We start from the raw sequence: 27,063 nt of genomic DNA, 5'->3' as shown, positions 1-27,063 counted from the left end.
GAGAATATGTTGGTGTCTCCAAACCAATGGACTAATGCCCACTTGTTTCAAAATGTCTCCAAATGGAATGGCTCCATGTATGAGCAAACGTTGCTGTGTGCTTTCAACGCTTGCCTGGAATTCATCAAAGAAGCTTCTTCCTGGTATTGAGATGAAGTGATGTTAAAAGCTTCACTCAACAAATCGCTGTATTGATTGCAGTTAAGGGCACAGAAGCAAAGGTGTATCTAGATCTTGCTAAAATGTTAGTCTGTGTGTTAAAAGAAGAGATGCCATGATGCGATGTAGGGGAAAATAGTTTTATCACAGAATTCACCTTTTTATTTGTAGCAGTGATGTGGGATTGTTCATGCAGTCTGGCCGACTTTCACATATTATAGCTTCAGGTCACTTTTTCTCCTCACCTCTAATTAAGAAAAAATTATTATGCTTTGAGGAATGTTTTTAAAAGCATATTTTATATGGAGTGGAGGATGTACATTTTATTAGGATATCCAGTTTTATTGTTTCTGTGCAATTTAGTTACTCTGGTCTCTGGAAATTCTTTCATTGTGAACTTGGATTATGATTTCACACTGACCAGAGTCAAAATGCTGTTTTGGTTTTGTGCAGTTAGGCATTTTTGCCTATTGTTTTCTGTTTGCGTCTTGTCTTCCTCGATGGGTTGCCCAGCCTTCTGGCTTAGAGATAAGAAATGCCTCTGCCTTAATTAGCTGTGTGTTCTACTTGAACAATTTGTGGGAAACAATTTTCCTTCAGGAAGAATAGAAGTTTTCCTATGTTTTTAGGAAGAGTTTTTCTGATGCATTTGGCTGAAAGACCTTTAAAAAAAAAACAACGTTCTCACAAGTGTGTCCATTTCCAAAACAAAACAAATACCAAACTTTCCAACACCCCCCCCCCTCCCCAGAATAGGCCCACTGAATTAGTCAACATTTACAAAAATCCTATTGAACCGTTTGGTGCAACTAGCCATTGAACTAGGCCAGTGCTTGCATTCTGCTTCTTCTACAGCAGGGGTCCCCAAACTAAGGCCCGGGGGCCGGATGCGGCCCTCCGAGGTCATTTACCTGGCCCCCGCCCTCAGTTTTATAATATAATATATTGTATATACATATAATATTGATAATAATATTATAATGTAATACAATATAACACTAATAATAATACCATATAATAATATTAATTATATATTCTATATTACGTATAATATTACTAATAATATTACAGTATAGTGGTATAGTTCAATAAAGTAATATATAGCTAATATTGTGCTATGCTAATAATATAATATATTGTATGTACATATAATTTGTAAGCCATTCTGAGTCCCCTTTGGAGTGAGAAGGGTGTGATACAAATGTTGTAAATAAATGCAGAAAATAAATAAATAATAAATAAATAAATACATTTTAGACTTAGGCTCGCCTAAAGTCTGAAATGACTTGAAGGCACACAACAACAACAACAACAACAACAACAACCCTAATTAACTTGACTATCTCATTGGCCAGAAGCAGAAGCACCCTTCCCATTGAAATCCTGATAAATGTATGTTGGTTAAAATTATTTTTATTTTTAAATATTGTATTGTTCTTTCATTGTTCTTGTTGTTGTTGTTTTTTTGCACTACAAATAAGACATGTGCAGTGTGCATCAGAATTTGTTTGTATTTTTTTTTTCTTTTTTTATAATTAATTTTTATTGAGAGGTTTCCGAGCAACTCCATACATTTCTTATAACAAAAATTCTCATTTCTCGATACAATAAAACACATATAAGACAACAAGGGTAACTGAGGTTTTTTTTTCAAATGATAATCCGGCCCCTCAACAGTCTGAAGGATTGTGGACCGGCCCTCGGCTTAAAAAGTTTGGGGACCCCTGTTCTACAGGAATGAGAATGATGTGGCCCTCCAAAGATGATAGAATTGCAGTTCCTAACATCCTTCATATTTGCTATGTTAGCTAGGGATGCTGGGAGCTACAGTTCAACACAATTACTACTTCTGGTGTTGCATTAGAAGAGAAAGAGGTTTTGACACTATTTTGGAAAATGGTATTGACAACCCTTTGGAGATCATAACCTTTTTGAAAAGTTTGATCTTTCAGAGAAGAGCCAAAAACCCATTTGAGTAGAATCTTCTCATATGGAATACAACCAAATATAATATGCAAGGCAATGTCTTCAATTATTAGACTGAACCTATTGTCTCTGATCCTTTAGAAAAACAGAGTGCAAAAAAGTAGAGTTTCAGAAGTGTTTTTCGGTTGCCGAAAAATATATCTATTTTCCCATAAAACAACTAGTTTTTTTATCACGCACTCAAGAGACAAAAATAAAGTAGGCTTTGGTAAAATAACATATTTGGCTTACTCACAACTTCATGTGTTCAGCATAAAACAGGTACATAGCTTATTAGGCCAGTTTCAGATATGGTTCAGATAATCTCTGTGCCGATTACACAGGCCATCTTTCTTACAAACATCAAGCAAATGTTTGCTCTTAGCAGTCCAAAGTTTAAGAAGAATCTAAAATGGAGTCTGAGGTCTGAGCAGTCTCAGATCAGATCATGTGGTCTGCAGCCCCTCCCACAACTTCTCCGTAAACATAGAGCTAAAGAAGCTGCATACCAGAACATACATACAAAACAGTAAGCAAACAGAATCATAGATTAACAAATTACTAGAGAAGGCTTGAAGAGGGTTGTAATTTCCAACAGACACCCAAGCTGTTGGGGAAAGAAATGGGAATTTCAAGTACATTCCCTAGACGCTTGTCATTCTACTGTCTTGGGCACAGCCCACCACAGAGCAGTGTGCATGCACCCAGTCTGGCTGTATCTGGGTTTAGGAATGAAACTAACAGATATTTCCAATTCTTCCAGGTTTTTTTCTGCAAGGATAGGAAAAGATCTAATTACCTGGAACACTTATTGTCCTCCCCCCCCCCCCCAAAAAAAAAAAAAAAGGTTTAAAAGAGCCATTAATAAAAGTTGAAATAGTTCTCAGAATGGCTTTGCTTTGTTTGGTCAATGTGACATTCCTGTAATCAAAACAAATGTCCAAAGCAGATGTCTTCCTCATAAAATCAGAAATAGATTTTTTAAGCCAAGAACATGATGGTAAAAAACAAACCATCCAGAAAATGGAATGGTGCATGAACACAGTATTACCAGAAGGCCTATTGAGTATCTGTTCTATTGAAAACGAAATAATGTATTTATTAGATCACTATTGGATTGCCTTGAATGTCTGGCCAGGGTGAGTTTTAGCTATTTTTTTAGCTTCTCCTATCCTCACTCTGATGAAGTCTGGATTAGTAAGCTTGCCTATTTTAGTAGTCCATTAATTCCCAGGTTTGTTTTTGTTTTAATTTGTTTCATGGGCCACATGACTGTGATATTGGGTTTACCCCCTGTATTATTCTTAAAGTTTGTTGTTCTCTTAACTTGTGCATGCACACAAGCCTGTTTCTCTCTGTGTATACAAGCAAGCCATTTCTGTAGATCTTAACTGGCCAGTCTTACATCAGTTGACTGTTGGGTTATTTAACTGCTGTTTTCGTTAGCCTAGGTGTTTGGACCAGCTTATTCTTACACCAGTATTTCCACTTTCAAATGTATGTGCTCATGAAAGAGATCTGAAAAAGACATAATTCCTCTTCCTTTTTGCTCCCCTTTCTAGAGCAAGTCATGGCGAAAGATCAAGAATATGGTGCACTGGTCTCCCTTTGTTATGTCCTTCAAGAAGAAATATCCTTGGATCCAACTAGCAGGACACGCAGGTGCTGAAGACCAAGTTATGCTCTATTTATCTCAAAGGGGAACTCTACTTAATGAGTCTAGTAAAGGGAAGGTGTTCAGAAAATCTCTTAATAGAGCTAAGATAATTAACTCTGCTAATGTTGATTGCCCTGGAAATAGAGTTACAAATATATGTGGCATTATTTGTCCTGATTCTTCCTATGTACAGAGGCAAATTACGTGACTGATAGATTGATTATATAGAAACCCTGGGGGAAATCAGTGGTGCTTGGGATTGATGACTCAAGGATAGAAAGGTTTGCCTCTCTCTTTTTGCTGGGGTTCAGGTTGGACAGTGTAACAAAGTCTGAATTGGTATCAAAGCTAGTCTTGGCTGTATCCCTTCAAGATTAAAGTTCTATCAGAACTATAAGGAAATGCAGTCCTGCCCAGCTAAGGTGAAAAAATTACTTCTTTGGTCCAGAATCACTCAACCAGCATGGGCTCCCTATTTTTCTTTGCACCATACTTAAAAAAAAAAACTAAAACAGTAACATATTTGTTTTCTTTTAATCATTTTATTATTTGAGGCTTGATAATGCCCAGTGTATATCAATCCAACTTAACTACTCTTAATCATTCTATTTGAAGCAAGGAACAGAGCATTCCAAAAGTATGTAATTTTTTAAATGCCCTTTTTGTGTGCCTGTCTCCCTCAGGTAGCTTCAAAGCTGCAGCTAATGGGAGGATACTGAAAAAGCATTGTGAGTCCGAACAGCGCTGCTTGGACCGCTTGATGAATGATGTTCTCAAGCCTTACGTTCCAGCTTACCATGGAGATATAGTGAAAGATGGGGAACGCTACAATCAGATGGAAGATCTCCTGGCTGATTTTGACTCTCCTTGTGTCATGGACTGCAAGATGGGGGTCAGGTCAGTTTCACTTTGATGGAGCAGGCACAAACTCCACAGCTATCGCCCCAATAATTCCAGGTCAAAGATTTTCAATGTCATGAGATATTTGCATTTGACACTGAATGCATAGTGATTCAACTCCATTGGCTGCTGTAGAGACAGGATGCTTTAATGTGGCACCTTTTGTTTTTTAGTTGATAGTATGATGTAGGAGAAACTGTGTATGATTTGGTGTCAAACGCACGTCTCCCATAATGTCTAATTAGGTGTTATAAGTTGTACATTTTTTTTCTGATTCAACAAAAGTAATTTCCACTCTGTATGCATGTGTGTGTCCTGGCCTGTGATATGCCATTGTATAGCAGCTCTAGGAAACCTGCTGGCACTAAAAAAATCTACATTTCAGTTACATCATCAGTTACAGACAGCACAGTTGTTTGTGTGTGTTTGAAGGTGGCTGAGGTGATATCTCTGAAAAAAAGCAAATGTTTTAATTTCTGGATTAGGGTATTGATTGGATAATTTAAACTCTAGGAAAATAAAACCTTTAATTGCCACTACAGGAGAATAATGCCTTAGCATGGCTTCAGTACCACAATATGTGTAATTATAGAACCATAGAATCCTAGAGTTGGAAGAGACTTCATGGGCCATCCAGTCCAACCCTCTGCCAAGAAGCAGGAAAATCGCATTCAAAGCACCCCAAAAGATGAACATCCAGCCTCTGCTTAAATAGCCTCCAAAGAAGGAGCCTCCAACATACTCTGGGTCAGAGATTTCCACTGCTGAACTGCTCTCACAGTGAGGAAGTTCTTTCTAATGTTCAGGTGGAATCTTCTTTCCTGTAGTTTGAAAAGATTGTTCCATGTCCTAGTCTGCAGGGCAGCAGAAAACAAGCTTGCTCCCTCCTCCCTATGACTTCCCTTCACGTATTTGTACATGGCTATCATGTCTCCTCTCAGCCTTCTCTTCTGCAGGCTAAACATGCCCAGCTCTTTAAGCCGCTCCTCATAGGGCTTGTTCTCCAGACCCTTGATCATTTTAGTCGCCCTCCTCTGGACACTTTCCAGCTTGTCAACATCTCTCTTCAATTGCGGTGCCCAGAATTGGACACAGTATTCCAGGTGTGGTCTGACCAAGGCAGAATAGGGAGGTAGCGTGACTTCTCTGTAGTCTGTAGGGCAGTAACCGAAGTGAGCACTGTGTTGTTTTGTACAAATTACTTAAAATTAGGATGTCCAGGCAAAGTGAAGGAATTTCTGATTCGCTGGGACTATGCTGGCATATCTGTAACCTTTCGTAAGATAAAATGGTAATTATATTATTTGCCTTCTAGTGGCTCTTTAATGTTTCAGTGTTAAAATATACAAAAAAATAGATCTTCTAATTAATCCAAATCCAAATTTAGTTTAAAAGTGGTAGATTATAATAACAGTCTGAAGGTTTTATGCACGCTGTGGAAAAAATGTCCTAAAGGAACCACAAACTTGGGAAAGCAGTACTTGTCATGGCACTCTATATATTGAGTTGTGCTTTCTTCCTCAACCCGCTCTATGAGAATAAAGAAATCTACTGTCTTCTGTCATCGCGAGTTTACTTTTTGTAAGGAAAAAGTCTGTTTGCAATGTTTACCTTGGAATATGCTTGGGGGAAAGCAAAGCAAAGTTCAAATTAACTGCATGAACAAATGGAAAAACAGTCTAAGCTGGGCTGACCAGTACTTTCCCTCTCCAAAAAAGTATATCCTTGTCAGGAAGATAATGGAAGATTATTCCTTCACATTTGCATGACCAAGAAGCAACTTGTAGATTTGCAGTTCTTCAGTGCTGATATGGGAGTCTCTGAGTTGTATAGAGCTTGCTTTCCTATTGAGATTGACCTCAAACAGTAGGAATCCAGCACTTAATGGTACAAAGAATGTTTATTAACTGTCAGTGTGTTAGTATATTCTAGGAAAATGAACTAAGAAGTTTTGTTTGCCAGAATACACCCTGGGTTTTTTAGGCCCAAAAGAGGATTTTCTTTGGGGGCAAGAGTGCATTTTAAATTTAAAAAATAAAAGAAATGGAGGGGTGGATACACTGAGAATCACTGACGTGGCCTTGGGGACTGCATGCGATACATGCATTTGTGCTCCCTCCTTTCCTCCCTGTATATTCCCTGATTAAATAGTGACCATCTGCCTCATGCATCTGTGTGACCTCTGAAAGATGGAACACTCAGCAGGATTAATTCGGTCTTGCAAGTTCATGTTTTATTTGCTAGATCAGCTTAGTGGGCGGTGAAATTGATTAGCTATCGTTGCAGGGAAGTGAAACAGCGTGGTCTTCGGGTTCATGCAATGCATAATTAATATGTTGGGATGAATCACCTAACATGTAGGTTAGATGGCTTTAAAAAGGAGTTAGTAATGTGAAGAGAGGTAAGTCTCTTGTTAGCTTCCCAAACTGATGATGAATAGGACCATGTTTGAGCATTATGACAGTATATCCCTAGATATGACTTCCTTCTCCAAAGTTGTGAACAGGATATTGTAAAGATAGTGTCAATATTCCAAAATCCCCTCCCTGCAAAATCCAAAATCTAAATTGTTTCTGATTCTAAGTATTTTGGATAAACTATACTCAACCTGTATCGGTTTCACCTTCAATCAGAACTCATAAGGAACATATGCCTTTTTTGTGTGTGAAACTGCAGTTTGGCTAAAAACAAGGCACATGGCTCTTTGTGCTCCTTGTTTAAAGTGAAACCATGACTTCTTTTTGCTGGATACAGTGAAACTATGACTTTATTTTGCTAAAACCTGCTGACATTGTGGCAGCATAACCCAGCCGTGCAGTAGAAGGAGGGTGAAGTTCCCAGGAAAAGGCTAATAAGGTTCCTTCGCCAAAGTTTCCTACCCTTGCAGTAGTTGATGTAATGCTTTAAACATTCATTGCTGTGAGATTGTGTGGAACATTAGAATAATAGTTTTCCATTGAACACTCACACTCTTCTTAGTCTGTACCTCAAAGGGAGCAACTGTATGTTTCTTGTTCCAAGAAAGAAACCTGTTTTGAAGCTCTGAAAACACCCATTGCAGGGTTCAGGCTTGTGTTACAGTTTGGGTTTGAATTATTAAAATAGACACATCTGGAGAGAGGGTCAGTGTGGTGTAGTGGTTTGGGTGTTGGAGCAGGACTTTGGAGACCAGGATTTGAATTCCCACTCAACTGTGGACATCCACTGCATTACATTGGGCAAGCCTTGGTTAGCCTCCCAGCATCAGAGAAGAGTGAGGACAGACCATGTGATAGATTCGCCTTAGGGTCCTAATCTAGAGATGACTGAAGGTGCACAAAAGCAAAGGGTTTGGCTCGTGGGTTGTTATGGTGGACAGTATTTTGTTAGACTCCCAGTCTAGTTTGGGACCACATATGGGTCACTCAGGTAGTATCTTTTCCTGTATTTTGGAATACTTTTTGCTTTTATTGGGAGTACCATGCAGGCACGCTTCTTACTGTTAGAAGAGAGAGACATCTAGTGGATAAATTGAGAAAACTGGTTTTAAAAAAGGATTTATGCATTTGTTTAGTCCCTGCTGCCCTTGATCCCAAAGAGCTGCAGAATAGAAGAAGCAGCAGTGTATTTATTTATTTATATTTTATTTATTTGAAACATTTATATTCCGCCTTTCTCACCCCAAAGGGGACTCAGGGTTGAGCACAACATATATACGGCAAACATTCAATGCCAGAACATAAAATAAGCCATAAATATACATACACACTAAAAATCACTTATCTTCACATTAAAACCATTATTTAAGACAATTACAAGTCAGCCGCACCATATCTGGTCAGCAGAGTGACATTTCCTATTGCTGCCATTATTGCATTGCCCCAAAGGCTTGGTCTCACATCCAGGTCTTCACCATCTTTCTAAAGGACAGGAGGGAGGGGCTGATCTAATATCACCACATGCCAAAACATGAAAACGGTTCCTTTGTCCAAATACAGCCAAGCTTAGTAGAATTTCCTGAAATCCCACTAAAATACTATTTTTCAATAAAATAATAAAGACGACAGAAATAAAATATCTCAAACATTTATCCTTCTTTGCGTGATTGAATGCTCTGACAGCAGGGATTCTCAGCATAATTGGTTCTCGAGGCTACTCTGTGGACCTGTAAAGCTTTTAATCCTAGGGTGGGGACAAGGCAATCTTTTAGTTGACTCCAGAACAACTCCAAAAGTCTTGCGCCCCATCTGCTTTTTTAAAAATCCTAACTAAAACTTTTGTTGCTCCAAATGGCACAGACAGCCCTCCAAACCACTCAAAAAAGTCAAAAGTGAACTAAAACCCAAACCAGTGAACCCTCCAGCATATTTAGTCAGATCTGGTTTAGTCTGACTCAGGAGAGCTGTTCTCAATTTTTTAGCTCAGAATTTGACCTGCATTTATTAGATTCCCTGCATTTTGGGACCAAACCAGTTATGAGGTTCTACATCTCTTTGTTTACATAATAAGAAGAGCTAATATTTAAGAAGGTGATTTCTAAAATGGGTCATATTCAGTTGGCTATGCTTTTCTAGCTAGGAAAAAAACAGGTTATTAAAATGGCAAATGAGTGTGATTTTTAATACGTTTGGTAAAATGTGTTGTGTATGACTTTCCAAATTCACTACCTTTGGATTGTGCAAACATAGTAGTTTTGTTTGTTTAATAACTCACCGCAGATATGGTTACAGTTCATCCTGAATCTAATTCAAGTCAAAGCTTTCATAACACATAACCAAATTAATGTTGGAACATCCCAGCCTACTTAGAATAATTCAGCTTCATATAATGGGATTATAATACGAAGAATTCAAATGGAAGAGACAATTGTATGATTAAAATATACTGTACAGAAAGGGGAAATGAATGTAGATAACCGAATTTTTGGTGGAACGTCATGCTTAAAATATGAGTCAAATGGAGTATTTGGAAAAACAGCAATCTGCAGTATCTTAATGAACTATCCCACACTAGTTCTGCTCAGGAGGAGCTCAGAATGTTGAACAGATGGGCCAGATAGGGTCCTGATCACTCATTGTCCATCATGTTCTTTGCAGTGGCAAATGTTGGAACCTGTATAACATTTTCGAATCCTCAGGAGTACTTGGCATACATACATTATTATTCCTGTAAGGCTTACATAAGTCTCATATGTTGTGATTTAAAAAAATACCAGAACTCCTGTGGACCACCAACAATTGTTTATCTTTGTCAATGACAGCATACACTTGCAATCTGCTTACAGTTAAGCTCTGCCTAATGTGTACTGTTTGCTCCTGAGTGTTCTCTCTTACTGAACACTATAAGAAAAACCAAGGTTTGCTTAGTCCAGCATCCCTTTCATACATCTCACTTTGTGGTCTACCAGAAACTGGCTCCATTATCTGCTAGAAATTAGTCCACTTTTAGTTATGATGAGGGCTCCATTCAGATAGACAGTACTTTGTCTAAGTGAGCACATACAAAATCAGAGAGCAGCCACCAAGAAGGCCCTCTCCCTTGCAGTACCAGATGTGCTTAGTAAGACAACTGGACAGTGAGAAAGGCATCCTTTCAAGTTCTTAGAACTCAGGCACTCTCATATAGGAGGATAGAGTCCTTAAAAAAATGTGAACCTAAGCTATATTCTTCTTCTTCCTCAGCTCTGGAGAATGGTACTGTATATCCTGGGTTGTAAATGTCAAATCCTAATTGGTTCTATAACAAAAACATGGGAAAAGTTTGTTAAACTGCAAAAACTTCATTTTTACAGGACATCTTGCCGCACATTTTGCTATAGATTTCAATGACTATCTCATAGAGTCTCAATCAATTCAGCATAGTTTGTGGCAGCCACAAAAACAAAGTTTCTGGAATATAACAACTACTGTACTTTCAAAGTAAATATTGCACAATTAAATAACACTTTCAAACCAGGAACAGAAAATTTTTCAAAATTTTGTTACATAGTGTAATATAATTTCTTCTTTGAGCACACTTATGGAGAATACTGCGTACCATCTCTGTGTGTGGCATTTTAAGTGTAAAAGAACAACAAAACAGTTCCCTTAGATGTGCAACCCAATTTACACATGGCACAAAAGGAAATGGGGATAGCAGTAGGGGAGCAGATTAAATCCAGCAGATACTGACTTGTCTCTCCCTTTGAAGTTGCAGTAGTTGCATTTGGGATGGGAAAAGGGACTTTCCTCTGCTTCTGGGTTTAGACATAATGATCTAATTCCTCAATAGGATTTTGGCCACTACTACTAAAAAATGAAGGGTTATCTTTACTGATACCTCTCTTTTCCTGCATGATGCACACTTCTGTAAAGGTGTCTCACAAAGACTAAAATAGGTATTATAACACATGGATAGGATTCCAGAGGAGGGAAACCTGCCTCCACAGTGACTATGATGGAGTTAATGGATCAGTTTCTGAAGATGGTAATGGTAACCCATATTATCCCCACAGAACCTACTTGGAGGAAGAATTAACAAAGGCAAGAAAGAAGCCAAGTCTGCGAAAGGACATGTACCAGAAAATGATTGAAGTAGATCCTGATGCTCCTACTGAGGAGGAAAACTCTCATCGTGCGGTAACCAAGCCCCGATACATGCAGTGGAGGGAGACCATCAGTTCTACAGCTACCCTGGGGTTCAGAATTGAGGGAATAAAGGTAATGTTATAAAAGAGAGCATTAAAGCCTTACAAGTCACATATCTCTAACTAAAATGTCGAATATTGCACCATGTGTCAAATATTGCACTATGGCAGATGTCTATGAATCTCTGAAGAACACAATGTAAAGAAGTCAAGTCAACTTTATTTATACCCTATCCTATCTCCCTTTGGGGACTCGGAAATGTTAATTCCCCTCAGAGTAAATGAGCTCTCCCACTGGCTCTGTGACACGAGTTCAGCTGAACATGCTTCCAAAATCCAACCCGCTTAGCTAACTGTGTTTTCATGTTTTCATTTAGATGTTGAATGTCCAAAGATCTGTGACATCGCTGGGGGGGGTTCAACATTGTGTTCCTTCTGTCTACCACTGGTTGCTGAGATTGCTAATTAAATTGTGACCATGATGTATCTTTCTCCACTGTTTCTGTTTAATATACAGTGAAACTGTGTTGAAATAAAAGCATTCTTTGGAGTAATAGCCTTGTTTTTTGTCACTGCCTTTTTTTAAAGAAGGAAGATGGCACTGTGAACAGGGATTTCAAGAAGACAAGAACAAAGGAACAAGTCATGGAGGCCTTTAGAGAATTTACTAAAGGAAACTTTAACATTCTGGTAAGTCACTATTACTGACTATTTTCTTTCTTTTTTTTCTCTTTTTTTGCTTATTGGATTATTCAATACGCATACCTTCATAATGTTCTTCCTGTCCAGGGAAGTAATTATGCCCATCCATAAAGTATGCAATGCCTTAGCCAGAGTTTAGAAATATTAACTTCTTGGAGTACAGTTCTTTAAAACCACCAGTAATCCTGGCTTGGGGAATTCTTGGAATTGTCCAAAAAGTGAGATTTCCACATTCATTGCCCTGTAGAGTTTGATTTTAGGAGCAGCCACTACATTTGACATAGAGTTGAAGCTGAGCAGATTTGGTCCTGTAAACCAGGGGTCCCCAAACTAAGGCCCGGGGGCCAGATGCGGCCCATCGAAGCCATTTGTCTGGCCCCCCAAAAGGGGGTTGGGCTAAATGACCCAAGGGGTCTCTTCTTCTCTTCCAACCCTTATTATTATTATTAATAATAATATTGAGGCTGGGTGGCCATCTGTCAGGTGCTTTGCTTGTGCTTTTGGTGCACAAAGGCAGAAGGGGATTGGACTAAATGTCCCAAGGGGTCTCTTCCAACCCTCTTTATTATTATTATTATTTTATTATGTCACAGCAAACAAGATAGATATGCTGGATTTGGTATCACAAAATCACAAGTCGAACACTTCCCAAGTGTCTAGGACTGTGTGATGTATTTTTGGATGATGTGTGCAGATCCCAGTAGGGTGGCCTTTTGCAGTTGGCAGATTGTAATTTATTATTATTATTATTATTATTATTATTATTATTATTATTATTATTATTATTAACATTGAGGCTGAGTGGCCATCTGTCAGGGGTGCTTTGCTTGTGCTTTCGGTGCACAAAGGCAGAAGGGGATTGGACTCAATAGCCCAAAGGGTCTCTTCCAACCCTCTCTTTTATTGTTGTTGTTGTTGTTGTTGTTGTTTTTGTTGTCATTATTATTATTGCTCGGTGGCCAACTATAGTCCGGCCCTCCAACTGTCCGAAGGATCGTGAACTGGCCCCCTGTTTAAAAAGTTTGGGAACCCCTGCTGTAAACTATTTGAATGAAATACTTACCTGGAAATAATATCTATGTTTCTCTGAGGTTTTTGAAAGAAGACCACAGCATAACTGTAAAAATAGTTTAAAAGTTTATATTCTGTGTTTTTATTTAAAATACATGTCTAACATTGCTTGAGTAAAATTTGCAAAGTATTTCAGGAACCTTCTTTTCTCTCTGCCTTGAGAAAACTCAGTCTTAAAAAGCAGCTTATTAATGAATATTGGAATTTTACATTTTGATTACTTCCGCAAGTTGTTCAGATAGTCAGATGAACTTTATTGTAGGTCTCACCACATGTAGTTTCCAAACTTATATATGTTGTATTTTACTCATTCCAAGCCTGCTGGGACAGTTTACAATAGATAGTAAAGTGAAGGAGGGTTACAAACAAAGCTGTTTGCTGTTCGCTGCCAAGTCATTTTGTTAGGTAAATATGTTTGCAGCCCCACCTTTCAGAAGAATCTGAGCAGAAGAGCCTGTCCCGGCCTTGAAATTGTGTGAAGAAACTTTTTTCTCAGTCCAGCGTGGCTGATGAGGCACAAAGAGGGTCTTCTCAGCAGCCACCCCTCGGCTCTAGAACTCCCTTCCTAGAGAATAAGTTAGGCAGACTTTGAGAACGGAGAGTGGCTTTAGGGAAACTTTCTTTTTACATTAATTTTTATTCAGAAATGCAGAAATCCAAACATACAGAAAAAAGAGTTACAGAGATAAAAGAACAGTTTTTCATAATATATAAAACTAAATTACAACAACTAACTGAAATATATCTAAAACAATAATCGTAATCTGTTCAAACTCATACTACTGAACACATACTAAACATATAACAAGAACTAGCCTGCAGGTCTTACACTTGTTGCCTGTTGACTTTTACTTCTTATGTACTGATTCCTTAAAATATCACTACATATCCACTCCTCTATTTTTAATGACACTCTTCTAAATCAGAAAACAAATAGTTTGCCCCCATTTTGTGTAAGAGAAGGATAAATGAGTCCTAGTCTCAAAGTGCCTTTAATGAGGATGGCTTTAATTTTTCTTATATTGCTTTTCCTTAAATTGTGTGCTTTTAAATTCTATTTAGACATGCTTGGTAGGATAGTTCTGTGATAATCTTAATCCTGTGTTAATGGATTCTATTTTAATGTGTGTTTTCACTTTGTTGTTTTTGAATGTGTAAGCCTCATTGAGTGCTTGTTTTTGGAACTCATCATAATAAACATGGAAATGTGGCTTAAACATTCAGTCAGAGGTGGACAACTTGTGGGAGACTATGGCTTTTCTGCATCAGAGAAGGAGGCCCTGGGTGTCAAAATAAGGGGGAGTCAGTCCTGTTCTCGCATTTGTTTTTCCCTGCCGATCTGCTGTCTGCACAAAAGTCTAGCCATGCTCAAGATAGCATGATCACGAGAGCGTGTATGCATAACATGCTGTGATGTGCAGTACAATGGCACTGCTGTGATCTCTGGACTTCACATTTTGTGTACAATGTAATGAAAACACCTTCATCCGAAGCTTTGCTGGGTATGTCCAGAAATGTTCAAAGTCAGTATTTGCTGTAACGTAGAGGAACTCTGGGGTGCTTTCAAAGATCTTAACGAGTTCTTTTCTTACGATTTCAGAACAGTTACCTTAATCGTCTGAAGAGCATCCGTGACACATTGGTTACATCACCATTCTTCGGGAGTCATGAGGTAAAATCAACCACTTTTATTTGATCTTTTTCAAAATTAAGCATGTGTCGAATGAGTATAATAAGTATAGTTTGCCTAAGTATATCAACAGGATTTATTGATTGTCTAAATCAGTGGGTCCCAAACTGCATTCCCTTGAAACTCTGGTGTTCCACAAAAGCATCATAAGGGTCTCACAATTTTATTTTATTTTCAAAAACTGGCAGAGTATGAAGATCTTACTGAAACTTAGTGTTCCTCTGCCTAAAAAATAAAATTTGAATCTCTTTATTTCCAAACCTACTACGTTATACAAAACACCTAGGCAATAAGAAAATGTGAAAGAAGGAAGAACTTTTTGGGTCACAATGCTTAGGAACAGAGTTAGAATTTCACAGGAAAATCAGAGATAGGGTTTTGGTTATAAAGGAGGGAGACGGAACCGCTGGTCTAGATAAGTATGAAAAGTGACATACTCACAGACAAGTTGCAGACATATTCAAGTCAGGTTTCTCTCTTTGCACCAAAATTATTGGGATAGGTTTTTCTCTACTACCTGTTCACACTTACAGGGCATTGTCTCCTTGGATATTCAGCATTGATGCTGGTCATTATTTTAACCACATCATTATTTTAACTGGCCCAAATGATTGTTTTTTCACCAGTTTTGAGACCAGAAGAGGCTGGTGGGTTTCTTGTTAGTGATTCTTGGATCTTTTCTGCATTTTGGGGTATTGTCACACCACACTGTGTCTTCCTTTTGTGGAATCATGGGATCTGCAGTTCAGGGAGGGGCCTTAAAGTTCTCAGCCAGAAAGGTCCTGGGCCTCACTAAACTACAAACCTCAGAATTCAACCGGAGGCAGCCACAGGATTTAAAGTGGGATAGCAACTCTTTAAGGAAGCTACAGAATGTGCATTTTGAATAGTTCCTTTACATTTTAGACAAGCTCAGGGCAGATTCACCATCTCAATTACATAATAATAATAGTAGTAGTAGTAGTAGTAGTAGTAATAATAATAATAATAATAATAATAATAATAATAATAATAATAATAATAATAATAATAATGTCATCTTTATTTGTACCCCACCATCATCTTCCTGAGGGAACCCAGAGTGGCTCACAGAAACACTGTAAATGCCACGTATAAACAACAATACACAAGTACACAAATATATATATAAATATATGGCATAAGTATAAAAACAACGGAGCCCCGGTGGCAAAGTGCGTTAAAGCACTGAGCTGCAGACCGAAAGGTCCCAGGTTCAAGCCCCGGGAGCGGCGGGAGCGGCCACTGTTAGCTCCAGTTCCTGCCAACCTAGCAGTTCGAAAACATGCCAATGTGAGTAGATCAATAGGTACCGCTCCGGCGGGAAGGTAACGACGCTCCATGCAGTCATGCCGGCCACATGACCTTGGAGGTGTCTACGGACAACACCGGCTCTTCGGCTTAGAAATGGAGATGAGCACCAATCCCCAGAATCAGACATGACTGGACTTAACGTCAGGGGAAACCTTTACCTTTTATAAAAACAACAATACACATAAAATCCCAATAAACATTGTAAGAATTACGAAGTTTTCCTAAAATTTAGTAAAACCTGAGAAAAAGCTGGCTATCTGCAATAATAAAGTGCGGAGTGGCACTTTAAAGGGCCCCAGAGCGTAAAACATGAGAATAGTGAGGGGCAGAGGGAGCACAAGCTTGTTTTTTTCTAATTGGCAAAGAAGATAACTTTTTTCTGTTTCTCTGCTTTTGCTTACGTTAATTTCTCCCTGTGGCCATGGGTGCTTGTTTGCATTTCACACTGTGAATACTGAAAGCCACCAAGGTCAGCACTCTGTTGAGCAGTTCCAAATGTGTAAGTTAAACTTGCTGTTCAGTATTCACGGTTACCATCATGCAAGTATTGTCATAATCACAAATGCCTCCCCCAACCTGAGCAGTCAGTAACTTCAATGCATGGCAGAGGTGTTTTCCTGGTGACTGGAGCACTGCAAGATGCCATCTCTTGCTTTCTCCTACCATTTTCACTGTGCGTCGTGACATGAATCCTGCTTCTGATTTTGCACTTTAATTCGCTGACAGAAGGGGACTGGAGATAATTTTTCTGTAATGCCCTGATTGCCAGTAGAACAGATCTCTGTAACTTGACATGACTGCTGGCTGTTAAGATAGATTTGGGAAGGATCAGAAGACTGTAAAAACTTGTGCTTCGGTGATGTCAGATCTCAGCCCATACCTTGAGATAGGCAGGGACAATATATGCTCTTACATCCCTTTTCATCTTTGCTTTTGCAGGTAATTGGGAGTTCCCTTCTCTTCATTCATGACAAGAAAGAACAAGCCAAGGTCTGGATGATTGATTTTGGGAAAACAACGCCGCTTCCAGAGGGACAGGTCCTCCAGCACAACGTGCCCTGGGTAGAAGGCAACAGAGAGGACGGCTACCTCTGGGGGATGGATAACCTCATTGAAATCCTATTTGAATTGTCTCAGAGTGAAGACCTGCGTTAAAGCCAAATGTCCAGCTCTGCCACTACCTGGAAGCCAGCCGCTCCAACTGACTCTTCTGAACTGCACTACAAGACACTTTCCTCCCATCCACCCTCTTCATTCCTGGATTTAAAACTTTAGAAACTTGTTTTATTTAAAGTGTAAATATGCAGTTATGTGCCAGAACAAATGCAGAACATGAAACTCAGTGTAGGCAATGGAAGTGAATAGCAGTACAAAGCTTTTAAGTGTTAGTAGTTAAAGAATTCTGCAAATGGCTACCACAATGAAAGACTTTCATCACTTCCCCCTTAATCAGGTATTTAGCTCTTATATCTTATCTGTGTCAACATTTAATGTTAGGGGTTTTCTGCAGTTTCCACGCCAACTGAGAGATATCCTAGTCTTGCTTGAACAATATTTATCTAATAGTTGCCAGACTGAAGGATAAATTCATTTGTTATTATCTACTGTTCTCTCATCTCCAACGTAAGATTTGGGCCACTCATGCTAAAGCCATGTCCACATAAAGGACACTTTGTGGGGATTTTATATTTGTATGCATTCTTTCTTCCTGGGAATTTCCCACAGAAATGAAGCATTTTATATTTACTAACTTCCTTAAATGTAGGCATCCAGACAATAAGTTTATAGGAATAATTAATATCAGGTCTACTTTTTGATATAGCCAATCATTTTCTTAGCTTATAACTACTGTGCAATACTTGAGTAGTTGTAACAATTGCAAAAAAGAGGCTTTGATGGTGCATTTCATGGTGCATTCATTTAGCTGCTGTGTTTGCCTTGAACTGTTGGGCAGTAGTGTCCCCATCCCTTCTTGCCTTAGACAGAATGATCAATTTCCCAGGCCCAGGTGACTAGACTGGGCAATCCAAAATGCAGCTAAAGTCACTGCACTGTTACAACTCAGTGGTGGCAATTGTATTCATCACCATGCACTAAAAACTATAGCAAGTCTCTGGTGCCACGTGTTGTCATGACATCCATCCTCAGCCTAGAAGAGGCCTACACAACCTGTGGCTCGCCAGGTGTTTTAGACATCAGCTCCCAAAATTTCTGACCACTGGACAAGCTGGCTAGGGTTTCTGGGAGTTGAAGTATCAAACAGCTGGAGGGCCACAGGTTGTGCAGGCCTGGCCTAAAGCTTGGTAAGACCCAGTGTGGAGGGTCTTCTGCCTTCCTGAAGCAACAGGAGGCAAATGAAGGGATGAGGTGGCTGTGATTTTGATGGGGTGGCTGGGCCAATACAGCAACAATGGGCTCTGGAGAGAAGGGCTTAAAACAGGGCCACTAAATCTACATGTTGTCAGTCTGTGCCTCAGTGTGACCATGGAAAGACAATAGTGGAGTGATAAAACTGGTGTAACCATTGTTCAGGTGTCAGCAGTCCAGACTCTTAATACGGCAAACAGTTTCTCAGATGTACTCTCACTTAAACATCCAGGCTCTCAACATGTGACATTAATGAAGCCTAAAAAACAGAATGAGATAGAATTTGAAAGTGGTGAGATGAAAAATTCCAATGTATCTGCAAGAAAGGAGATATGGCTGATTGAGCATTTGTCTCTGAAATTTGTGTCCTCTGTTTTTCTAGCTTTGTAAGGATTTTTTTTGTTTAGGTCTTGCAAAACCATCTGCTTCTCCAGTTGAGAGTTAGGCTGTTTTATAATTTCCTGGAACATTTGAACAAAAGTAGATTGCTTGCATCAGGACTGGCTTCCTAAAAGGTCAGCAACTAACAGAAATGTACAGAGGGAAATGCTAACTTGTGTTATGCATTTTGGAGGGGGGTTTGTGAGTGCTGCAGTAACTTGGGCCAGGAAGATTATGTTGACTGCCTGTTATAAATCTCCTTGAGTACAACTTCGGGCTGACTTCAGGGCACATCCCGTTTGTCTCATTGCTACTATTCTTCCCCATAATTATATTGCCGTGGCTCTTGGAATGAGATGACAGCACAATCTTGCTATAAGAGATTCAAATGTATATGGTGGGAAGATGTCCCTTGAGTCCTCACGCAAGACTTTTGCAAGAATTGAACCCCTTAGTAGTTCCTCCATCCTTCAGATTTTGTATCTGCTGTTGTATATAGTTGCTCCATTCCACTTCTATTCTTCTCATGCTCCCCCTGCTGTTTAATAATAGCCTATGTGTAAGTGCCTTATGGACTAGTTTCTGTTCCATCTGTGTCATGGAAAAGATGGTTTGGATTTTTTTTAAAGTTCTATTTATTGCCATTCCTTTTTTTTTTCAGTTGCCTAGAACACTAAGCCTCAATGCATGGAATCTTTTTAATAATGATATAACATTTTTTAAAAATCTTTCTCTCTACATTTGTGGTGGAGGAAAAGTCCATGAAGCAGCATAAGTTCATGTTATTTTAAAGTTTAATCTAGCTTTTAAATGGCTTCTGTTATATACAGTTTTATTTTTTTAAGCCTGTCTGTTTGTAAAACAAGATTCCTTGTTTTGTGGCTTTTAAAAAGTGAAATATTCCTTCAGGTGTCTTTTCGACCTTTTTGGAGACTGAAACTGTTGCTGTGAGGTCGTTCCCCCCCCCCCCACCTTTTTACACCTGTTTTCCTTGGTAAGTGATGAACTTGCAGAGTTAGAAAACACCACTGATGCACAGTGCCTGTAAGTCAAATATCTCAAAATAAAAGCATATGAGATGGTTGCTTTTGTGATGTCTTGTCAGTTTCCATGATCTTTGCTTTAACCTTAGGCAACCTGAGTTCAAGAATGAAGTGAAACTTGGATATATGAGAAAAAATTAGTCTCAACCCATGGCCAATAGCATCTGCATAGTAGAGCAGAGCTACAATGCAATTCAGCATTAGTTATACAACCCAACATTACTATAAAACATAGTCACCAGTATCCTACTTTGGCTGCTTAGTTACATCTGTGTAAGCATGTAATATCTCTGGCCCCAATCTTCCTCCAACCAGCTGCTAGATCAGGCATGTTTAGGATGTCTATTCGGTTTCCAAATTGTGTATGAGGTCCATCCCACTCCTACCAGTAAGTGAAGCTGCAGCAAGAAATTGCAAGAGGGTTGCTTCTCATTGTGGGAGCTTCAGTGGCTGGAAGGAGACGAAACATCTTCTGTACAGCCCAGTTGGAAGTGAAAGGCCTCCTTCACCCAATCTGGCTGCTGATTCTTAAGGTGGCTTTTATGTAGGACTATAATAAAACTATGTATGTAGTCTTATTGAATACACATCAGTTATGGAAGAAATTTTGAGACAGTGCTGTATTTGACAAAGCTTTTCCCAGAGCTCAAATTCCTGCTCAGCCATGGAAAGCCACTGGGTAACTTTGAGCAAATCAAATCACACATTTTCAGCTTCAGAGACAAGCAGTTAGAAATTTCCTTTGAAGAAATGTTTGCCAAGGAAAACCCAGTGGTAGTTTCACCTTAGGATCGCCTTAAGTCAGAAATAACTTGAAGACACCCAACAACAAAGGGACAACTCTAGATGCAGAAATATGTCATGGGTTTGTTTGAAAATTTTTGGACTTCCTTTGTCCTGGGTCTTTCTGTTCCAATTGTTCCAAGTGCAGCAAAGTGTACAAACTGATCTCTAGACGCTAATATGCCTATATAAGGAAGTACGGGTATGAGGCAAATGCACTTTTCTATCTTTCTATGCCTTTGAAATGCCTGCTTAGAAGCCAGACTCAGTAAAGTGGCATTTGCTGTCAGGTAAGTTCATTGGATTGTATATCTTAATAGCATGGAAGCTTATTGGTAGCAGTGTCACATAAAATTATCCAAAGATGCCCATTGTTCAAAAGTCACCAGTCTGCTGGTCCAATTAGCCCAACAATCTGATATAAAGAGAATTCTAATCATTAAATACCTGTTTGAATACAAATTTATTTTTCTACCAGCAAAAGGAGAGCTGACGGGATGCCAATCCAGCCCCTGGAAGGAATTCCACACCCTAGGAACTAGAGGCTCTTTTTAATGCCATCTCCAGATGGTGTGATGGTGATGGAACCAAGACAATTATATTTTTAAAAGATCTGAAGACTAAAGGAAGATGCAGTTTTTTGTATAGTCTGGATCTAAGTCAGAAAATTAGCTTCTCATAATTTTGGTGTTTTGGCTTAACTGAAGTATGTGGATATGTGCCATTATCTATGAATCTTTGAATTCAGTTAACAAGCTTTCGCTTTGTGTCGTTGAGGATTATTGTGTGTTTTCCGGGCTGTATGGCCATGTTCCAGAAGTATTCTCTCCTGACGTTTCGCCCACATCTATGGCACGCATCCTCAGAGGTTGTGAGGTATATGGAGACACTAAGCAAGGAAGGTTTATATATCTGGAAGTTCCAGGGTTGCTTTTCACATTGAGCTTTCTTTTTTAACTTTGCTACTGCTCATAAAACCAAAGTAATTTCCGCCCTTATGTCTTCACATAGCAGAGTTGTTATGTTACCAGGAGTGGAGAACATATGGCCTTTCACATTTTGGACTACAACTCCCATCTTCTTACTTACACACCTATACTGGCAGTGGAAGTTATTCTAGTTGCAATTCAACAACATGAAGAGTCAAACAGCTCTGTCTACCAAGATACATTTCAGTTCTTTATAATGACTAAATTGTTCTTTTACAGCGTGAAATTAGAAGGGAGAGGAAATAATTAATTTTAAATTTGATGGACCGCCATGGGAATATAAATGGGTCACCCATATGCTGTGCAGGTCAGGTGGAGGAGAAGAAGAAAGTAAGACAGGATATAGTTCAGAAATTTGGGAACTTTTCAATGAGTACTTACAGCCAAAGTACAGACTAAGGTTTTGTAATTCTCCTTTCAGCTACTTCTAACCAAAAATAGATAGAAAAAAATCTCATGTTCACTATCACATATTGGTCATTTTTGCTTTCTCCGGCCACTACTGAGCTCAGATTTGTGATGATAGTGGAACTCCTTGGGCGGATTAATCAATAAATAGGCAGCCTCTTCCTGTGTTGCTCTTCATTCCTGCAACCATCACTGCTGCCCATTTGGTTGCCCTTGTCCTCTAGGTCTAATCCCCACCATGATCCAAAAAGGGAAATAAGACCTCCTCCTCACATATTTGAAGATGGCAGGGTAACAAGCAGCAAATGTGAGAAGAAGAGGCACAGCCAGGGAATCCTAAGGTAAACAAAAACCTCTGCTATTTTGTTGGTGTCAGCAGGTACCTAAAAATGCTAACCCCTGATACTCGCCATGTTCCAGTGTTAAGACCGTATTCTTTTAGCTGACATTTCTGAAAGGAAGATGCTTTGTTGCTGCAAAGAGAAAAGGATAATTGTGCTGCTCTTCTTTTGGTTCTTTGTTGCAAGTCTCCTCATGGCCATGCAGTGTATGACATAACCTTTCAATCGGTATAGGCCGTCCCACGGAAATCCCTCCAAACAAATGCTTCAAGTAAAATAAAGACCTGTAATTTTAATAATGTCACTTTTCTCTGAACCCATTATTATTATTATTATTATTATTGGTAGAATCTTGCCTGATGAAGAAGATAATTGATTTCACATGCTTTTGTTTAGCTGAGTAGTTCCCAATCTGTGCTCCATGGACCTCCAGACTGCGCCAAGAAAGTAAATAAAAATTGAACAAAATTGAAGAATGGGAAACAAAAGTAGAAGCAAAACAAGAAAACTATGAATTATGTTCCAAATGTAAATTTGCCAAATTGAATTTCTTACCTCCTCTAGCAGAGGCTGCTTGGTCATTCTGCTGCCACTAGCTCCAAAATTATTGTTGTGCAAGACCAACAGACGGCGAGGCTAAGCTTGTTGTGCACATAGAAATTGATTCTAAAAAGGGCTCTGCGAGTAAAAAAGTTTGAGAACTACTAGAGCTAAACAAAAGCTTGCAGTGTGCTGTAGAGGCCCGTGATTACTTTTTAATATTTATATTCAGTAAAATAAAGCAAGTGATGCTGATTTTAGCCAAGAGGTGGCACTACCAGCCAGTTGGTTTGCTCAAAACCTACTTCTTTGATATTTCCCTTCCTCCATGATATATAAACACAAATACATATTCTGCATACATGTGTATATAGACATGAATATATATTTGCTCTTTAAAAATGCCCCAAAGAAGTATAATTTCAGATGGCAGTTCTAACTTCTGTATTAAATAAAGAACAATTATTTGTAATGATCAGTGCAGCACACCTAGAAAGATTTGAGAGATGCTAACTGTTTCCTGTCTTGCAATAGTGGATTTGTTGGGGGTGCAGATCTGTAAGTGCTTTGTATTCAGTAATGCTATGTATTTGCTGTTGTGGCACAAATGTAATGCCACATTCCTGCAGTTGACCTTAAGAGCCAGCAGCCTCATCCAGTAATGAATGCTTGGAGCAGAATAATATTTGGGACCTAATAGTTGAGGTCCCATCAGCTGACTTGCTTGCTGTTTGCAGATGGCTGGAAACATCCCACATTGCCTCAATCACTAGCTGAACAGACTTCCATTGCTCACCGTGACTGCTGGCTGTTAAGGTAGGTTGATGTGGAATTTTGTCAATTTTAAGAACGTAAGTTTTACGGACTTTGCTGGCCAAGTGCTTTTCGAAACAAATCCAAAGGGGTTGGGGGGCAGAGCACTTCACCAAGCGAAATTACATCACTAATGATTTCATGGAGCTTTCAAATATGGATCTTCTATTTAGATTGGAGCTGTCACCTGGAGTGAGAAGATTTCAGTCCTTTGTCCCAAACAGGGAGCCTAACAGCTAGTATTTATAAAATGTATGCACAGTAGGAGGAATTCTATATTGTACAGGCAGACCACAATGCTGTGTCCATATTCCTTCCTCACTGTCGGGCAGGTAGAAGGTGCACAGGCAGTGTCTGCCAGCAAATGTTATCCATTCAGGAAGATGACATCAACTCTTCTCTCTGAGCTGCAGAACTTCAGATTGGTATTATCTACATACCTGCTGTTCCTTTCCCCATCAGTAAATACCATGGCTGCGCATTCCAGTTTCCTTTGGGACTTATTGAATACAATTTTCTTCTTCATGGTTCCTGTGAAATTGCACATGTGGTAGTACCTGCACAGTAGATCGGAATCTTCTAGAAAGATTCAGGCTCTAGCTACAGCCCTGCCCACACTCCCCAGGAGGTATATAGGCAAGAGGGAGGGGCTGTAGCTTTAGTTCTTTTCAACCGCAGCCATAGCAGTAGCTAAGGAATCTTTTTCTACTGAACTAGCTTTTATTTATATATATATATATATATATATATATATATATATATATATATATATATATATATGAAATTGGACTGTGTGATTACTCTTTGAAGCATATTCCTTACAACTAATTACTTTAACTGCACTGACCTGGACTATTCTTTGATTACGACACCTTCCCCTGCCCTACTTGGAACCAGAGTGTTCACCAACTACATTTTTATGTATTTTAAACTGTTTTTAACCATCTCCTACTGTTTTACAGTTGATTACTTGATTTTTTAACTTCAAAAAAACTTTTCAGCTAATTTCAGCTCTTAGTCTTTTGAGCAGTGGAAAACAAACTTGCTCCCACTTCAATATGGCATCCTAAATATTGAAATATGGCTATTATGTCCCCTACTAACATTCTTTTCTCTGGGCTAAACAAATCCAGCTCCCTGAGCCACTCCTCATAAGGCTTGGCTTCCAAACCTTTGATCATTTTTGATTGCCCTCCTTGGACACATTCTAGCTTGTCAATATCCTTCTTGAATTACATTGCACAGAACTGGACACAGTATTCCAAATAAGGTCTCATCAAAAGTAGAAAAGAGTTATACTATTACTGCCCTCTATCTGGATACTATTACCTCAAATCCAGATACTATACTCCTATCACCTAGAATCATAATGACTTTTTAAGCTGCCACATCATACTATTGACTCATTTCAGTTTTGTGTCCCAAGTCTCTAATCTGTTAAGACAATTTTTAATTTTGATCCTGTCCTCTGGAGTATTAGCTACCCCTCCCGATTTGCTGTCATCTCCAAATCTAATAAGTATGAGCTCTATTCCATCATCCAAGTTATTGATAAAGATATTGAATAGCAATGGCCTCAGGATAGAATCCTGTGGCACTCCACCAGTCACTTCTCTCCAAGAGAAAATTCATTCAATCAATTCATTCATACCAGTACAATAATCAATACTTCTCCCTAAATCCTACCTTAATGTGAAGTGACCTCATGAACCTATGAGTTTCCAACGTAAAGAAGCATCCAGCCTTCCTCTAGATGTGAGCCAATTTGTGATAAGCAGCTACAATAGAATCTTGTAGGGGATTTGAGAACTCTGATAGAAGAACATACAAATATTATTCTGATCAAAGGAAATAAGTCCCAAATCTTTCTTTGGGGATTGTGATCAAAGAGTATATGCCCTTATGCACAGTAGGCATACAATCTTGCACCAAATACCATTACAAATAATGAATGTCCCTTTTGAGGCCACAAAAATGCTTTTTGAGCTACATTTCTGCACCTGTAGCAACTTCCTAGGTGACAGGTGGTATGCCCTGCACTTTTTTTATATCAGATAGCAATATGAACACCACCCAACAGCAGTCAATGGCAAGAAACTAGATATCACTAGATTATGTTCCTAGGCATGGTAGTGAGTCATATTATAAGACTGAAGATCATATTATGTGAGTTTGTCTTTGTAAAAGGCTGCTCAGTTTGAAGAAACATGATTTAGCTTTTGAAAGGAAGTAATGTGTAATTGAAACAGGTTTAATTCATTTTAGAGGGAAGGAAAATACTACATAGATAACTCGGTTCATTTGCACTAGTTTCCAGCAGGGAAGGAACTAAAAGGAGAAGCATTTGAATGAATTCAATACCCCATCTTACTCCTATTATGTATAGATTCTTATTCTCAACTGAGCACTGTGTACATATTTCTCTTTTAATATCTCTGAAGTATACTTTGTGCAGTCTATGTTTCTCTAAAAGTGAACCTGCACTGTTGCACTCAAGCGGTCTTTCACTGCTATGACTTAGTGCTATAGAAACTTGCAGATTGTAGTTTGGTGAGAAACCAGAACAATTTGGCAGAAAAGGCTAAAGATTTTATAAAACTACAACTCCTATGATTCCATAGCATTGAGCCATGGTATTTCAAGTGGTGTCAAGCTGCATTAATTTTACAGTGTAGATACATCCTAAGTTCGTTTGCTTTCCTGTTGTTGATACATATATAGACACCTAATGCATCTTTCTTCCAAGGAGCTCATAGTGGTAGAACTGACTCTCACGCATCATGTTATCTTTAAAAACCACTTTGTAAGATTAGTTAGGTGGAGATATATGCCAGGAGTTACCCAAACTGCCCTTGGAAATTTCAAACATAGTCTCTCCAGGCTTGGTGAACGCTCTAATCGAAGGACTGGTAGCCTCCAAACCTCCAAGGGATGCCCAACCCTGCAGCTTCTCACCCATATTTTCACACATTTCTCCTATTGATAGGTGACAAAGGAAGACCTCTCCAACTGACATTTCTTCCACTAGCTTATATATAGAGAAAAGCTCCTTTGGTTATTGAAGCCCCAGGCTATTTTGTGCTTTAAATGTCATTAGCGGTGTTTTTCATTCAGATTAGATAACCTTTAAATGATCTGTAGCAGTCTCTTGAAGTTTCCAGACACCACCTAAACTTTGTAAGTAGGGAAAAAATTGGCACGTGTGGAGAAGTGCCAAGCTGTCATGTCTGGGAATATAATTTAGTGGTCTGGAATGCCGACATATTTTAGCATTATTTCCACTCTTGCTGTAAGACCTTGCTGTTGTATCAGAATTTG

The 27,063-nt window shown here is 38.9% G+C and overlaps 1 protein-coding gene across 1 annotated transcript in view; it reads left to right on the top strand.

Moving 5' to 3' along the window:
• Nucleotides 1-19,912, top strand: part of itpkb (inositol-trisphosphate 3-kinase B) — a 98,722-nt gene extending 78,810 nt beyond the window's left edge. The window contains exons 3-8 of the mRNA XM_062972867.1: nucleotides 3,687-3,786; nucleotides 4,465-4,678; nucleotides 11,154-11,358; nucleotides 11,874-11,975; nucleotides 14,659-14,730; nucleotides 17,020-19,912. Coding sequence (XP_062828937.1) covers nucleotides 3,687-3,786; nucleotides 4,465-4,678; nucleotides 11,154-11,358; nucleotides 11,874-11,975; nucleotides 14,659-14,730; nucleotides 17,020-17,235 — 909 coding nt within the window. The 3' untranslated portion in view covers nucleotides 17,236-19,912. The remainder of the gene's footprint in view (nucleotides 1-3,686; nucleotides 3,787-4,464; nucleotides 4,679-11,153; nucleotides 11,359-11,873; nucleotides 11,976-14,658; nucleotides 14,731-17,019) is intronic.
• Nucleotides 19,913-27,063: the final 7,151 nt, after the last annotated feature.

The sequence above is a fragment of the Anolis carolinensis genome, chromosome 1 (assembly GCF_035594765.1).
Source record: "Anolis carolinensis isolate JA03-04 chromosome 1, rAnoCar3.1.pri, whole genome shotgun sequence".
Lineage (NCBI taxonomy): Eukaryota > Metazoa > Chordata > Lepidosauria > Squamata > Dactyloidae > Anolis > Anolis carolinensis.
Note: the sequence above shows the minus strand (reverse complement) of the source record. Positions and strands in the feature narration are given on the sequence as shown.